The 17339-nt window shown below is 41.1% G+C and overlaps 1 protein-coding gene across 1 annotated transcript in view; it reads left to right on the top strand.

Moving 5' to 3' along the window:
* Nucleotides 1-14176, top strand: part of LOC109929354 (lysophospholipid acyltransferase 2-like) — a 66195-nt gene extending 52019 nt beyond the window's left edge. The window contains exons 8-13 of the mRNA XM_020529027.2: nucleotides 983-1175; nucleotides 3144-3247; nucleotides 3381-3445; nucleotides 6039-6171; nucleotides 8210-8361; nucleotides 10228-14176. Of these exons, the coding sequence (XP_020384616.1) occupies nucleotides 983-1175; nucleotides 3144-3247; nucleotides 3381-3445; nucleotides 6039-6171; nucleotides 8210-8361; nucleotides 10228-10423 (843 nt within the window). The 3' untranslated portion in view covers nucleotides 10424-14176. The remainder of the gene's footprint in view (nucleotides 1-982; nucleotides 1176-3143; nucleotides 3248-3380; nucleotides 3446-6038; nucleotides 6172-8209; nucleotides 8362-10227) is intronic.
* The last annotated feature ends 3163 nt before the right edge of the window (nucleotides 14177-17339 follow it).

The raw sequence follows: 17339 nt of genomic DNA, 5'->3' as shown, positions 1-17339 counted from the left end.
GAGGGTGTGCTGTGCTGTCGTTTAGATCAGGCATTAAAATCTGGTCCTTGTCTGCTCTCTTAAGTGGATGTAAATGATCCCATGGTTATTCATTCAGAAAAGGGCAGGGGAATGCTCTTTGGTGTCCTGGCCGATATTTATCCCTCAAATGAAATTGTTCAATCACATTATCTGCTCATTATCTCACTCTTTCCTAGAGATTGCCATGTGCAAGTTCACTGTTTTGTTTCCTATGTTACAACAGTGACACCACAAATAGTCCCTCTTTGGCACTTCTGAGACATCCTGTGGTCATAAAAAAAGAGTTAGATGTATGGAAGCTCTTTTTGAAATTCTACAAAATGTAGAACTTGCAGTATCTTATTGAGTTAATAGGATCATTGGGACAGGAGGAGCCCATTTAGTTTCTACTATGTTCCATCATTCATTTGGATTCCAGCTAGTCTGTACTCAACTGCAATTTCCTGCCTTTGATCCATATATCCTGACATCAACAGCTAATAACGGATCTGTGTTTAAAACTTCAATTAATCCCAGCATCAAGGGAGAAATGTTGCCATCAGCGTTGTAACAAAGGAAGCCCAATAAAGTTCCACAAACACTGTCTTATCCCCACTGCCCTGCAAAACTTTTCTTTGAAGTGTTTCTGCAGTTCCTTTTTGGTGGAAAGTGGGTTTTTATTCTGCTTCCACTGTTCTTTAAGCAATGCACTCCAGATGACAACAAGTTGCCAAGCTTTTTTAAAAAAATGGGCATCTCGTGTTTGGTTCTTTTGTTAGATTTAACTGTTCATTCATGAAACAAAGTAAGTTGATATGCAAAAAATGCACATTCAGCAATGTGCATTTGGGGCAACAAAAGAGGGAGTTTGGGACTGACTGATATCCTTGCGTATTATGGATTTTATAATGTTAACCGCAATCATCTGTTACTATGGACTTTCTTTACTGACTGGGATCTAATTGATTCTTTCTTTCTGCAGGGTGCTGTGGGATGCAAGATCCTGATCTGCAGTGTTTGTGTATTTATGCATCTGTATTTATTACATGTATTTCCCATCTCCTACAACACTGACAATACCTTCATTGCCACAGCATCGATCCCTGTACGTTTACTGTATCTCTACATTTCCACCCTGGCCTGCAGACCCAAGTATTATTTTGCTTGGACCATAGGTAAGGACAAAATTAAACAGAATACATACAGCAGATTTTGGAGACCATGTACAGAAACCATTAAATACTAGCAGACAGGTACAAAATATAAGTAACAAAGTGAATGGAATAAAACAGAGAGAGTGCTGGAGAAACTCAGCAGGTCTGGCAGCATCTGTACAGAGAGAAGCAAAGTTAACGTTCTAAGTCCAGTGACCATTCATTAGACGCTTCTGTCGAGGGGTCACTGGACTCGAAATGTTAGCTGTGTTCTCTCTCTGCAGATCCTGCCAGATTTGCTGTGTTTCTGTGTTAAATTCTGGGTATTGAATCTCATCAGGGATGTGTGGACTATAGAAGGTGTACAGGCTCAGTTACACCTGAATGATATCTGGGTTAAAAGGGCTAAAAAAGTGTACAGGGGATGATTTGCGTTTGTCAAGGTGACAATAAAAGATTAAAGCATGAGTTAGTTGAGTTCTTTTGTGATGAGAAAAAGATTTGATAGAAACGATTTTACTCTGGTGGGCCACTCCAGAACAAGGGGTCAGAATATTACAATTAGAGCTGGGTTGTTCAAGGGGGAGATGTCAGGAATCCCATAGAGAATGGTGGAAATCTGGAACTCTCTCCTTGAAGATGCTGGAGATCACATGAACGTTTCAAAATTAAGATCGATAGACCTTCATTAGGAACCCCATTATGGGTTATCAAAACTAAAGTTTGTAAACGCAGCTAAAATCTTGGTTCACGGCATTCTAATTGAACAAAGGATAGGTTTAAAATCAGAATGGTCTCCTCCTATTCCAATGCTCTGAAGAGGAATTGACACCTCTCGCTGGTTTCTGGCTTAAAACCTCCATTTTTTTTAATGAATCCCTATGGTGTGGAAACAGACCCTTTGGCCCAACAAGTCCACACTGAACCTCAAAACATCCCACCCAGACCCATCCCCCTATAACCCACCTAATCTACACATCCCTGAAAACTATGGGCAATTTGGCATGGCCAATCCACCTAGCCTGCACATCTTTGGACTATGGCAGGAAACCGGAGGAAACCCACGCAGACACAGGGAGAATGTGCCAACTCCACACAGACAGCCACCCAATGGTGGAATCGAACCCGGGTCCCTGGCGCTGTGAGGCAGCAGTGCTAACCACTGAGCCACCATGCTGCCACAAATTAGGCAAGTTTCTTCCCTCTGTCACACATCAGAGGCTGAAGTGAGGTGTTTTGAGTGCTTAATGCCTCAGCAAGACCATCAGGAAGGTGATATGACAGCGACACTGCCTCAAATTCCCTCAGCATTTGCTAATGAGGGAATGTGATGGCCCTACAGCAGAATGATTCTACTGTTCTTCTACAAACCAGTTGCAATTTACGTCCTCCTGAGCAGACAGACGCAAACTCAGTTTAACATCTGATTTGAAAGACAGGATTCCTATCAATGACTGATATATCAGCCTAGATTTTGTGTTCAGGTTTCTGGAGTTGGGATTTGAACTTCTAGCCTTCCATCTTGGAGGTGAGTTTGATACAACTGAACCATGGCTGCCACCCGATGATGTGAAAAATGGCTTCTGTGCTTTTAGATAAGATAGCCCACATAACGTATATCGCAGGTGGTCAGGTTCTTTTGAATTTGATATCTCAAAGTTTATTTACAACACTAGCTGTTTACGAGCATGCAATATCACAAACACATGCAGCTTGGGTTCCATGCTTACTGGTGTTACTGTACATATACATGATTAACTGATGATACTGACTCCATTGCACAAAAAGTGAATAAATGCCAGGTGAGTAACTCTGCAGTGGAACATCACAACATTGCAGCTGTCTTAAAGGTGCAGTGCCTGTGTAGTCTACAATTTGTGCCTTAATACAACAGCTTTGTTTGAACAGGTTGTGGTGTCTGACTCCAGCCCTTGGGCTGTGGGTACCATATGGTGGGACAAGTTCTGAATGTGTTTATTTTGCACACAGCTGATGCTGTCAATAATGCTGCAGGGTTTGGATTCACTGGGTACGACAGTCGAGGTAAGCCTCGATGGGACTTGTTCTCCAATCTAAACATCGTCAAGGTAGAGGTAAGAACTTTATAGTTACCTTGCACATACACATGTACACACAAATATTTACCACAAACTAGACAAACTTCAATTTATATAAACTTATAAATTTATTATAAACTTCAATTTATTCCTGCTTTTATTTTTTCAGTTTGCAACAAGCATGAAGATGTTCATTGACAATTGGAACATACAAACAGCTCTGTGGCTCAAAGAGTAGGTAGTTTTGGTCTACAGGTCATAGTCCATTTCATACCACGTTATATATTGCCCTAATGGAAACACAAGGTGCTGGAGAAATTCAGGTCTGGCAGCATCTGTGGAGAGAGAAACAGAGTTAACATTTTGTATCTGATATGAATCTTAGGTACCGATGGGTCCCAATGAAAAGTCAGATTGGACACAAAATGTTAACTTTGTTTCCCTGTCCATAAATGTTGCCAGACCTGCTGAGTTTTTCCACCACTTTCTGTTTATATTTATGATCTGCAGCATTTTGCTTTCATCTATTGCCCTAGGTTGGTGGATCCTGTGGCATGTGGATAATTAATTTTTATACAGCAAAGTCTTACGCTTTGGAATGCACTGCCTGCGAGGTAGGGTGAAGCAGATTTAATTACAATATTCAAAAGCACGACGACCTGCTGCTTCCTCTCAAGGCCACATGTCACCTTGACTTGGAAATACAGTGAAAGTCCATTATAATGTGAACCAATACACAAAGAGTTCATGTGTTGTGCGAAGGTCTCATATCGCAGATCAGCCCCAGATCTTTTAGTCTGCATCAGGGAGAATGCATCTAATGCTGAATGCAGTTTAATTTGCTCTCTCGACATTTTACCGGGACCTTTCAATCTTCTGTTGATAGCTCCTCAGGTGCACGATCAACAGTCAGGATGCTCCCTCACCATTTTATGCTGGACCTTCCCTTGCGACAGATAGATCATGTTCAGCCTCATTCTTACCCCTTCCCTCCCTCAGCCGCCTCACCCTGATAGTGTTCAGCCTCCCTCACCATCCCTCACGTCGTTTCACCCCTGACGGTGTTCAGCCTCCCTCACTCCCTCACCCTCTTCACCCCTGACATTATTTAGTCTTCCTGCTTTGCTCACATTCCATGAAAGTGGCCAACACAGCCCCACCCACTCTCCAACAATCCGGAATTTTCCATCATCAACCGGACAGGAACTCACGTAGAGATTGAAAAGCGTAAACGCAAAAGCAAATTGCTGCGGATGCTGGAAAACTGAAATAAAAACCGAGAATACTGGAGAAACGTGGCAGGTTTGGCAGCATCTGTGGAGCGAGGAACAAAAGACCATAGACAGGTTGATGGAATGGGCAGAAATTTGAAGATCGAGTTTAATGTGGAGAAGTGCAAAGTGTATCACTTTGGTAGAAAGCACATGGAGCGACAGTGTAAATGTAAGGATACAATTCTAAAGTGGATGCAGGAGCAGAGGAACCTGGGTGTATATGTGCATTAGTTATTGCAGTTGGTAGAACAGGTCGAGAGAATGGTTAATAAAGCTTACGGTATCCCGGGCTTTATTAATAGGGGCACACAATGCATGGGCAAGGAGGTTATGTTGATCTGGTTAAAAAGGCATTTGGCACGCTTGCCTTCATTGCTCAGTCCTTTGAGTATAGGAGTTAGGATGTCATGTTGAGGTTGTACAGGACATTGATGCTTCTTCTGGAGTACTGTGTCCAGTTCTGGTCACCCATTTATAGGAAGGATATTATTAAGCTGGAGAGAGTTCAGAAGAGATTTACCAGGATGTTGCTGGGTGTAGAATGTTTTAATTATAAAGAAAGGCTGGATAGGCTGGGACTTCTTTCACTGGAGCATAGGAGGTTGAGAGGTGACCTTTCGAAGTTTATAAAATAATGAGGGGTACAGATAAGAGTTAATGGTAGTTGCCTTTTCCCTAGGATAGAGAGAGATTTTAAAAAAAGACATGAGGGGCAATTTTTTTACACCAAGAGTGGTTCACATGTAGAATGAACTTTCTGAGGAAGTGGTGGATGGGAGTACAACTACAATGTTTAAAAGACATTTGGATAAGTATATGAATAGGAAAAGTTTGGAGGGATATGGGCCGGGAGCAGGCAGGTGTGACTAGTTTAGTTTTGGTTTATGTTCGGCAGGGACAGGTTGGACCGAATGGTCTGTTTCCGTGCTATATGTCTCTATGACTCTATTATATAAGGCACCAGCTCAACCTCAGCTGGGTATTGCATCCAGTTCTTGACACCACACTTTAGGAAGGGTGTGAAGGCATTGGAGAGAGTGCAGAAAAAAATAAACAACTTGTTTCAGGGATGGAGAGCTTCAGTTTATGAAGATAGTTTGGAGAAGTTAGGAGTATTCTCCCTGGAAAGAAAAAGCTGAGAGGCTATCTGATTAAAATAGTTATAAACCTGAAGGATCTGGAAAAAATAAATAGGGAGAAAATGTTCCTATTCATGAAATGATTGAGACTGAAACTGCACAGATTGAAAGGAATTAGTGCAAAAAGGCAAAAACAATATGATGCTAAACTTTGACATGAAGCAAGTAGTTGGGGCTGGAGTGCACTGCCTGAAACTGTAGTGGATGCACGTTCAATCAAAGAATTCAAAATAGAATAGGGCTGTGATTTGAAAAGGAGCAAGATTATGGGCAGAAGTCAGGAGAATGGCACTAACTATGATTCCCATTCAGAGAGCCAGTGCAGATATGATGGGCTGAATGAGTTCCTTCTCTGCTGAAATGATTCAGTGGTGATGCTGGATGTTAATAATCAACGCTGTTGTCCCCCTTTAGAGTCTGCTATGATAGATGTCCATTCAATCCGACGTTGTCGACATTCCTTCTATCGGCAATATGGCATGGAGTTTACCCTGGCTACTACTTCACCTTCATCACTGGGACATTCATGACACTGGCAGCGAGAGCAGTAAGTGATGCTCAACAGCTAAGACTTGGTTTTTTTTTTATACAACACAGTTGCACCTAAAAAATTGTGTTATCTGAAATTGCTGGAGTTCAATACCTCTACTATTGTGAGATCACCCACAGCGAACCCCCCAAACCCTACACTCCAACCAGATCCCAGCATAGAATGGAACGTTCCCCCATCCCAGATTGCACTGAGATTGCACTGTAATTGCCAAGGATGCCCTGCAAGGTAGCACTATAGTATTGTGCCTTCTATGAATTTGCATTTAAATAGAGCATTTTGCAACCTTGGAAAATCTCAAAGCTGTTTACAGACAAATAAAACATTTTGAGGCAAAGTGACCTTGATTATATGAAACACTGGAATTGATTTATAAGTTTCCACGAACTGGGATGTTGGTTGAGACATTGTTGGCTCATACAAATGGGAGAACGAACATGCTTTTCTTGCAAATAGTGAATCATAGGATTGTTGCAACACAAAAGGCAGCCATTTGGTCCATCGTGTCTGCACTGGTTCTGAATGAGCAATCATTTTAGTGCCATTTTCTTGCTTTCTACCCATAGTCCTAACATATTCTTCCTTTTCAGATAATGTCTAATTCCCTTTTGACTGCTTTAGTTGAACCTATCCCCATCACACTCTCAGTTTGTACATTCCAAACCTTGGCCACTGGTCAAGTGACAAAGATTTGCTCACATCAGATCTGCTTATTTGCCAATTATTTTAAACCTGTGCCCTCATGTTTTCAAATCCTTCATGAGTGAGAACATTCTCACCAGACCCCTAATGATTTTTGAATATTTCTGACCAATTTCCTCTCCATTTTTATTTCTCCTGTGGAAACTATTTTGACTCCACCAATCTATCTTCATAACAACTGGTTCCTAGTATGGGGAACTTCATTCTTATGAATCCAGTAGCTTTAGGGCTGTTTACATCCACATGAGAGGTTAGATAGCATCTCGATTTAATGCCTTACCTGAAACACAGCGCCTCTGACAGTGCAGCATTCCCTCAGTACTGCATGGAATTTCAGCCAAGAGTGTGAGGGAATACTGTCCAACTCTGTGGATGAGTGCAGCTCCAACAACACGTCAGAAACTCGACACCATTCAAGACAGAACAATAGCTTACCCGGAACCTCAGTCACCACCTTCAACACTTGTGCCCTCCATTGCCAACACACCATGACTGCAGGGCACGGGACAGGGGCACACATCAAAGCCTAAAAACTGGGTCTAGGAGGCCCACTATTGTTGTGATCAAGGCCAGGAACAGCAGCAGGGACCACTATTGCTGTCCCTGCCCCTATGCGGCTACAGTGCATGATATCTACAAGATGCATTCCAAGACTCTCAAAGGCCCCTTCAAAAGTGCCTTTCCTTGATCTATATTATTTAGAGGATGAGGATAGCGGGCTCATGGGAGTATCACTATCTGTAACTTCCTTTCCAAGCCCCCCACTGCTCTAACTTGGAGTTATATTGCCATTCCTTTACTGTTGTTGAATTAAAATCTCCCTAACACTGTGGACGTACCCATCCCTATGGACAGCAGCAATGCAAGAAGGCAAGTCACTCCCACATTCTTGAAGATAATTAGGGATGAGCAAAAAAAATCCAACAGTGCATTAACTAGGAGTAAAAGAATGACAGGAATAACCCATGTTTGTATGGCACCTGTAGCATAGGAAAGTGTCCCAAGACCCCTCAAAGGAGTGATTATCAATCATAATCTGACACATGATGAGATAGTAGGGCACGTGACTAAAAGCTTGGTTAAATTAATAGATTTCTAAGAAGCATCTTGAAGAAGGAGAGATAGTTAGAGGAGACGTTTAGGACTCTCAGCTGGTACTGAATGAATATAAGGAATACAGGATTGGATGAGTGGAAAGTTCTCTGAATGTAGAAAAAAAGAGTCACTTGAACATTCTCCCTTGTATCTCACCACTTAATTAAATCACAGCTAACCTGTATCTTTTACTCAAGGGGATTTTAATGTTTTCCCATGTGTGTTTGGATGCATGCAGGTTAGAAATAATTTGAGGCCTTACTTCCTCGTTTCACCAACTTGCAAGACATTCTATGACGTGATGACATGGGCAACAACGCAGGTGGTTGTGAGTTACACTGTGGTACCATTTGTCCTTCCGTTTCTGAGCTCATCACTCGAGTTTTACAGGTGAGTAAATCAGTTAAACTAACAAAATAACTCAAAATGATTTGTTATTCATGTTCCTCATCTTCGTATCGGGGATAGCAACATGTAATATAGGGTCACGTCAGACCTTGTCGTTAATAAATGGTAAAGTAGTTAGCAATGAGGGGATCTATCTTATTCCATTGTGGGATGTTGCTTGTGGGATGATGTCAATATTTGTGGCCCGTCCCTATTGCTGTTGAATTGAATGGCTCACTAGGCAGTTCTAGACAGTAGTTAAGAGTCCACTGCATCGCTGTGAGCCTGGAGCCTGGCCAGACCAGGTAAGGATGGCAGATTTTTTCCTTCACAAAAGGGCATTAATGAACCAGGTTGGTTAGTACAACAGTTGATGATAATTGTCATGGTCACCATTACCAAGATTTCAGATTTATTAATTAAATTTAAATCTCCACTAGTTGTGGTGGGATTGGAATCAGCAGTTCCAGGGCCTTGAATTTCTAGTCCAGTATTACCATTGCTCAATTGTCTTCTCCACTGTCCTGCCATGATGGAATAACTTTAAAATTTTACCTGATTTACCTGTCAACAGTTAATTCTGTATTTCACTTATTTTTGAATGGGAGCTGGACTCTTGAGAAAATGGGCAAGATGATAAGCCACTGCTCCAATCTCGCAGTTAGGTGTTCCCTGGCCATTTTGCTTGTTGGTCAGTCAGTTCATGTCAGGAATGTTTCTTCTTTGCTTCTGTAGCTGTAATTTTAGGATAAATGCCAAACAAAAAAACAGAGGTTAGATGAGGAGGTTTTTGCTCTTAATACGGAGTTATTGTGATCTGGAATGCGCTGCTTGGAACAGTGGTGAAAGCAAATTCAACAGGGAATTTTCAACAGGGAATTCACTTATATATTTAAAATAGCAGGGTTTTAGGGAAAGAGCAGGCCCACAACATCCAAACTCTCAATGCTGCCATTTATGTTCTGCTGAATCTTCCTCCGGTCTTTCCTCACTGTCTAGCGTAGCAGCCAAAAAGGGCTGGGTTGGTGACTTCAGAACTGTAGGTGCATAGGGGCATTGCGATTAATGGAAAGGCAGAGAGAGGCATAGGGGCTTTTAGAGTCCATAAGAATGAGTAGAGGAGCATAAGACAGGATAGGCACCATAAAGATAAGCAGAGGGGCATATGGATCATAAATAGGAGTAGAGGGGCTTGGGAAGGTATAGGGACTTTGAGGGACATAAGGATGAGTGGAGGTATATAAGTGGCATAGGGGCTTTGAAAGGCCATAAAGATAAATAGAGGGGTATATGGTGGCATAAGGAGAGTTGAAATGACATGGACTTGGCATGGCTACGATATGGGGAGTGTGTGAGGTGGGCAACAAGGTATGAAAGGTGAAGTTCAGAGGGATGTTTTTGGTTTTATTCTTTTTATTAAACTGCTTTATATGTCAATATAGGGAAGCTGGCCTTATGCCCAGCCAACATTCCCTGCTCTCATTCCAGCCTCGCCCAGCTCACTTCCCAGGGAACCCCACCACCCTAGAAAGAAAATCAAACCTTTTCCCCAGGCCAGATTTGCTGAGCCAGGAAATGTCCTGTCTTGAGAGCAAAACACTAGGGCCACTTTCCCTGTGTCTACTCTAATAAAACCTTTCATGCTTTTAAAGACCTTTGTTACACCACCCCTCAGTCTTCTCTATTCCAGAAAAAGAGCAGACATGGGTGTCATTCACTCCCGATAGGAATATCGCTGCATTTCTGGCCTCCACATTGACAATGTGTTTTGAATCATTGCTCAGTACTTCTACCTAGAGTCAAAAGGAACACAATGGGCCAAATGTTAAATGATTCTATTAATTCAGATTCTTTGTTTTGTCTCCTTAGGACTTGGTACTTCAGTTTGCATATCATCGCCGTTGTTCTAATCTTGGTGTTGCCAAAAAAACCGAAGAGTACACCAAGGGAACCACAGAAATTCCAAGTGACAAAGCATTCGATGATATTGCACCATTGTAATGGGCAACAGAACAGAAGAGTTCTTGTGGACAACAACCAAAACCATCCGACAAGGATTGACTAATGGAGAAAGTTAGAACTTAATAGGGGCAGAAGCAGAACATTTGATGATGGGCTATTTTACACAAAACAAGCAGCCAAAGAAGTTTTGTTTCTGAACGCCCTTCATCTTTTTTGCAATGCCATAGAAATCTCCTCCTGGATTCCATATTAACCGAAGAAAGTGGATTTTGTCATGAAAAATCAAGTGTGCAACAATCAAACCTTTTGTGGGAGTATTTTAAACCCCTGATCCCATGACATGGGAGGGGAGGATAATTGAGGGGAGGAGGGGGATGAAATTACCTCAGTTGCAAACCCGAATCCAACGGGTAGTTCTCACATATCAGTTCCTGTTTTAACTGCTGTCAATATCAGAGTTCCCAGGTGAGCCATTCTCTCATGACAATATTCAAATAGGGCTCCCAGCCTGATACTTTGGCAGTGATTTGAAATCAACACCTCCTATATGGTCTTCCCAAGATTTGGGAAACACAGTAGCTTAAAGGAGGCAAGAGCGGTTGAATTCAGGAGGGACCAGCTATGAAGTAGGGGGAAAGGAATTGTTTGCCATTACATCTTGTTTTCTCACCAGGAGCTGGTCGATTTCATGAGTATGCTTCCCTACTCACTCACTATCTCCCTATACGTATCAAGACCCATGATTCTCCTGGATCCTTGATTATAATATCTAAGTGCTTTACTAGCATTCCACTGCCCTCCTGGAAAAACTATACACCTCAGGTTACACCTTAAATAAGTATCCATCTAAAACTTTAAAATATAGTACTGCTTTGCCTTGCACATCCTTCATCAAGGGTACAAAAGCAAGGAAGATATACTAAAAGTTTATAAAGCACTAGTTCAGACCCTACTGGAGTATTGTGTCCTGTTCTGAGCACAACCTTTTGGGTAAAATGTAGTCCTAGAGAAGTTTCTTTGCTCAAAGAATGTGGAACTCACTAACTCAGGGAGTGAGTAAGGCAGATAAAATAACTAAATTGTAGGAGAATCTTAACTTTATGAAGGACAAAGAAATAGGAGGACAAATTAGTTGAGGTCACAGGGTTGGATGAAGTAATATGGAGTGAAGCTTGTTTGCCAGAGTGTAAAACTGGGTCGGGGTCCTGGAGGTGTTGAATAGACTGAGTGGAAATGGTTGTGAAATTTTGCATTTTCAGGAGAGGTGTAGAAATTGTGTTTTTTCTGTTTCAAGCAGAGAACATTGAAGGAAGATTTAATTCAAGTGTATAACCGTCATTGGGAGTTTTGGCAGAGCAAATAGGGAGAAGTTGGCAGGGAAGTCAGTGACTAGGGTTGTAGAATTTAAGTAATTAACTACAGAACCAGAGAAGTGTCAGGATTTAAAAAAGGCTTGAAGATTTGTAATGATTTGATAATGATTGTAATGATTCAGGAAAGTATTTCCTGAAAAGATTCCTCTATTACTATCTGCTACTATTGAAACAGATTGAATAGTAACTTTCAGTAGAGGCTTAAATATCTAATTAAAGGGGATAAAATTTGCAAGGCCATTGGGAAAGGGACTGGAGCTGAAATTAATTGGATAGCTCTTTCAAAGAGCTTGCACCAGCATAATGGGCTGAATGGCCACCTCTTGTTCTGTAAGATCCCATAATTTTATGAGTCAATCACTTGGAGATGATTTTCTTTTGGAGAGGAGTATGGAGGTGGACATAGAGAAGGTGGTTGAGAAGAGACAGAGATTCACACTTGAACATATACCAATACCACTGTCCGGCCGTGAACAAACTGCTAAATGGCAGTGATAGCTGCCCCTTAAAAGGGCTTAAGATGTTCCAGGAACAGCCAATATCATCAATCACTCTCTTTGGGTTACTGGACATGCAATTGAAATGCAAAGCGAACCCTACAAGCTACACTCCATATTACTTCATGTAACCCTGTGACCTCAACTAATTTGTCCTCCTATTTCTTTGTCCTTCATAAACTTGAGATTCTCCTACAATTAGTTATTTTATCTGCCTTACTCACTTCCTGCATTAGTGAGTTCCACATTCTCTGAGTAAAGAAATTTCTCTAGGACTCCATTTAGCTTTGGACTAGCTCACAAGTCCAAATTATCATCTATGCTTACCCCTAATCAAAGCCCTTCACAATTTTAAAGACCTCTATGAGGTCATCTGCATGTCTTCTCTTTTTAGGAGTAAAGAGCCCAGTCTATTAAATGATGGAAGGTATGTCCTTGGACATATCTTCATACAAGAGTATTTTACGATTTTCTATGACTGTATTTTATCTGTGAACCTACCCTTAAATATTAGGTAGTTCAGCTTTGTGCATGCAGTTTCCTTTCTATTAAACTACCAGTCAGAATGATTGGCATGGTTTCTTAAGTTTGGGTTAGATAGGAGTGGGAATAGGATAGAACTAAATGGAAATCATTGCTCCTACGTTATCTTTGATTGGGTAGAAGGACTGCATTATGTCACAAGACTTTTCTACCATTTGCAGTAAAACTAGACAATTAATGATAGATTTTTAACTGGATAGGATAAATAATGTCTAAATCACATAGCAACTGTTGTGAGAAGAGCATGTTGAGTGACTGCTTTTACATTCACACCTTTAGACTAATTGTCAACTAATAGATCATGTTTGATAGCAGTATTAATAAGGACTGTGAATATGTGACATGTGTTGGAGATACTTAGCACTACCATCACTCTGCGCGACATTGCCTTCTACTTTCTCATGATATGCACAGGAACCTGAGTATACTGACTGATAGGGTACAGGCTTGTTCTTGCATTCATTTCCAGTTGGGAGCTCAACTCTCCGACATGACAATGCAGATCAGAGCTTGGACTCTATTTGTCAACCGTAACTGTGAAGGCCATTCCCACCCCCACCCTGGCATCTCTTTTGTTTTGAATTCACTGTAAAGTAATGTCTCTTGTGTCAAAGTTTCCAACTTTAGCCTGTGTCTATATCAGTTCATTCACACTAGTTAAAGTTTAAGGTCTGGTTTAAGTGCCTACACCCAAAGTCCATATGAAGTTAATGTGGAAATACAAAATAACTGAGGATGACAACTCATGGGCATTATTGAAAGGAATGGATGATGAGGCACTTTGAACTCAGATGTTCCTTTCAAAATGACAGTGTTAACCTTTACATCAGCCTTAGTCTGATTTGCTCTTGCTGGTGCAAATTAGCATCAATTGCATTTACAACAGTTTTCTAGAGATCATTTGCAATTCATTTCTCTTGAAATGAAGGAGCATTTTTCAAACCAAATTATTTTGGTGACCATATGCAGAACCAGGACAAAGGAAATCCTGCAGATATGTCACAGTGAAGGCAATGATCCAACGATGTAATTTAAAGGGCTGAAACATTTTCCTCATGCCTCATTGTGAGCTCCCAATCTTCTAACCATTTGGCAGGTGATGATGTTCATTTAAAGAGGAAACACAGTTGAACTCCTTCATCTCACGATAGTACAGCTGTTACGCTTTTTGTATAGATTCACTGTGGCTAGCTGGCAAATTTTTCCATCTTGCAAATTCTGGAAAAATGATTCCTTAACTTGCAAATGAGTCAATGAAGGATTCTGGGTAACATGTCTATTACTCGTTTATGTCCTGACTAATCTCACAGAAGTGATTTGCTGCTTTGAGTTATGTTACAAAGTAAATTTGAAAGTCAAATCTGAAGACCCATTGGAATATTTTACAGTATGTTACTGTATTGTGTTCATTCTTAAGAAAAACTAAAAGTTTTACATCTCACAAATGGTGTGTGATGCCTTTTTATAATAATATTTGACAATTTAAATTGACTTGTGTTTTTTCATACTGCTGCACATCTGGCAAATCTCTTCATGCCTTAATCATCCCTAGCAGTTACTTCCTCCGGCCCAACAGTCAAGCAAATTCTCTTTGTTCATTCATTTTTGGTCTTGTGCATCCCCACATTAAATTGCTACACCACTGATGGTAACATTCCTACATGTCCAGATCTTAAATCCTGGATTACCTCCCTGAATTCCTCTGCCTCTCTCTCTTTTCCTTTAATCTACTCCTTATTCCTACCCCTGTATCAAAGTTAATATCTAATTTTTTATCTTCAGCACAAATTTAATTTGGTAAAACTCCTGTGAAGTTTCTGTCTCACTATCACTGTACCCAGAGTAAACCTACTTTTTAACTCCCTGATAGGGGAGACTGTGTCATCATGATGATGTCACTGGACTATTAATCTAGAGGCCCAGACTAATGCTCAAATCCAATGGCAGATGATATGATTAAAATTCAATTAATTAAAAAGACTGGAATTGAAAACTAGTCAGAGTAATATTCACTATGAAACTACTTTAAATTGCCATAAAGCCCCATCTGGTCCATTAATGCCCTTGAGGGAAGGAAATCTATAGATGACTCCAGATGTACAGTGATGTGATTGATTGTTAACTGCTCTCAAGGGCAATTAAGGTTGGCTATCAAATTTTGGCCTTGCTGGTGATATTCATCTTCCCATGAATGAGTCATTGAAAATAAATTGGTTAGTCTGTTTTGATGCACTGGCTCAGAATATATGCAAAGAAGTTTTAATGTCAGGCAGGCAGGAAGCTGGGGATGTTGGTGGAACAAGTCATTTAATTCAAACACAAATGTCTTTTGATAGTTGAGGTAAACTGGAGTTTGGAGATGTATATCAAAATGATCTAGATTAGAAACGTAAAGTGGATTTAGAACAGGCTCTTCAAACTCCATAAATTCAAATGAAGTTGAACATTGAGAAATTGTGATTCCAAATGTTATGATTACTATTGGGAGTCCAGAAAACTGTGTGCAGAGATCTAACCATTGTCCTCCACAACGAAGATCAATGTGAAAAAGGCCTATGACTAAAACTAAAGTGAGAATAGAGGTTACTGACATGAAAAATAGGGTAGAACTTACATATGTAAAGCATCTTGCAAGACCTCAGCAATTTGCAAAGAGTTTTACAGCCAATGATGCACCTTTGAAATATATTCAGTCTTTTTGTGATGGAGACACAACAATTAATTTGTGAACAGTAAGTTTACACAAACTGCAATAAGATAAAATACTTATGAAACTGTTTTAGTGATTGTGCCTCTGGGATCAATATTGACCAGGGCACTGGGGAGAATTCCCCTACTCCTCTTTGAAATGGTGCTGTGTGATCTCATTTAAATTGTTCATTCACAAGATGTGGATATCACTGCCCACGTCCGCATTTATTACCCAACCCCAATAGAGGGCAGTTAAGTGTCAACCACATTGCTGTGGGTCTGGAGTCACATGTAGGCCAGAGGTTTTCTTCCCTAAACAACATTAGTGAACAAATACTGTGTGTGGAGCTGGAGGAACACAGCAGGTCAGGCAGCATCAGAAGAGCAGGAAAGTCAACATTTCAGATCGGAACCCTTCATCAGGAGTCCTCTGCTGCCTGATCTGCTGTGTTCCTCCAGCTCCATACAGCATTGACTCTGACTCCAGCATCTGCAGTTCTTGCTATCTCCATAATATTAGTGAACCAGATGAGTTCTTCCTAACAGTCAAAATGGCTTCATGGTCATTAGACTACTAATTCCAGATATTTAAATTCAACGATTGTGGGATTTGAATTCTGGTCCCCAGAGCATTATCTGGGTCTAGTGATAATATCACTGGGCCATCGCCTTCCCATTTTATCTTCTCCTGAAAAGAGAGGATAAGAATCTTTTGGCCCATTACTTCGAGAAACTACATCATGAAATCTAATCTAATGAAGGTGAAACCATGATGGATTAACATGAGTTGTTCAGTTACAAGCAAATTACCAGTAGGTCAAACAATACAGTTTGGTTGAAGAGTCTCCCACTGTTTTATTGTATTTCTAGATGATCTGAAGATCAGTGTGTCCACAACATTCTCTAATGTCCACCATATTCAGCTTACAACTCAGCACTTGAACATTCAGGCTACGGAGAACTCTTTGTGATACTTTGCCATGATTTCCCAATATCTTTTCAAACTGTGAGGGTAGGCACAATATGCAAAGGATATGCCACCCCTCTTTTCCACCCCCCCGCCCCAGCAACCACCACAAACTGGAAAGTGGTCAGCTGGTGGGCATTTTGGTACATCACTTCCTTGGACAGCAATATTCCTGCCTGACCTGAACCTGTTGGTCAATCAGAGGCTGGCATCCATTGTGAGTAACTATGCCATTTCAGAAGTGGAGGCTGCTGGCTGCACAGCAATGCTGAAGTTCTGGAGCAGCGGACAAGGTAGTTGGGAGGGAATCACAGGATGAGGGCCATGCAAAGTGTGGGAGCTGGAGGCAAAGGCAGGACTGTGGCTTCCCACCCCACTTTGAGGAAAAACAAGGCCCTGCCATCAATCATAATGCTTCAGCCAACATTACCCATGGTGAGATTAATGGACCAGATGGTTTTTTCCGCTGATTAGTTTGCTATGTGGTAATGGACATTGCTTCCCTGAAAAGTGCTCCTTCAACATTTCAGATTTCCTCCAGCCTTTTCATGTCCTTAAGGTTTGTTCTAACCTTAAGGTTATAGATTTTTTTTAATCAACCTGTTCAAAATTGTGGTTACACACCTCTGGAGTAGTTGGGACTTCAACCCAGCCTCCTGTCCTAGAGGTAGGGACACTTTGCCACAGAGCCCCCTCTGTTCCTGTGCTCAGAAAAAGTCAATCAGACCAACTTAGAGATCTAATACAATACCAATATTATTAAATAAAAACCAAAAGAACTGCAGATGCTGTAAATCAGGCACAAAAACAAAGTTGCTGGAAAAGCCCAGCAGGTCTGGCAGCATCTGTGAAGGAAAAACCAGAGTTAATGTTTCGGGTCCAGTGACCCTTCCTCAAGCCTCTGCAGAAGGGTCACCGGACCCGAAACGTTAACTCTGTTTTTTCCTT

This window comes from Rhincodon typus, chromosome 27 (genome assembly GCF_021869965.1).
Source record: "Rhincodon typus isolate 14 chromosome 27, sRhiTyp1.1, whole genome shotgun sequence".
Lineage (NCBI taxonomy): Eukaryota > Metazoa > Chordata > Chondrichthyes > Orectolobiformes > Rhincodontidae > Rhincodon > Rhincodon typus.
Note: the sequence above shows the minus strand (reverse complement) of the source record. Positions and strands in the feature narration are given on the sequence as shown.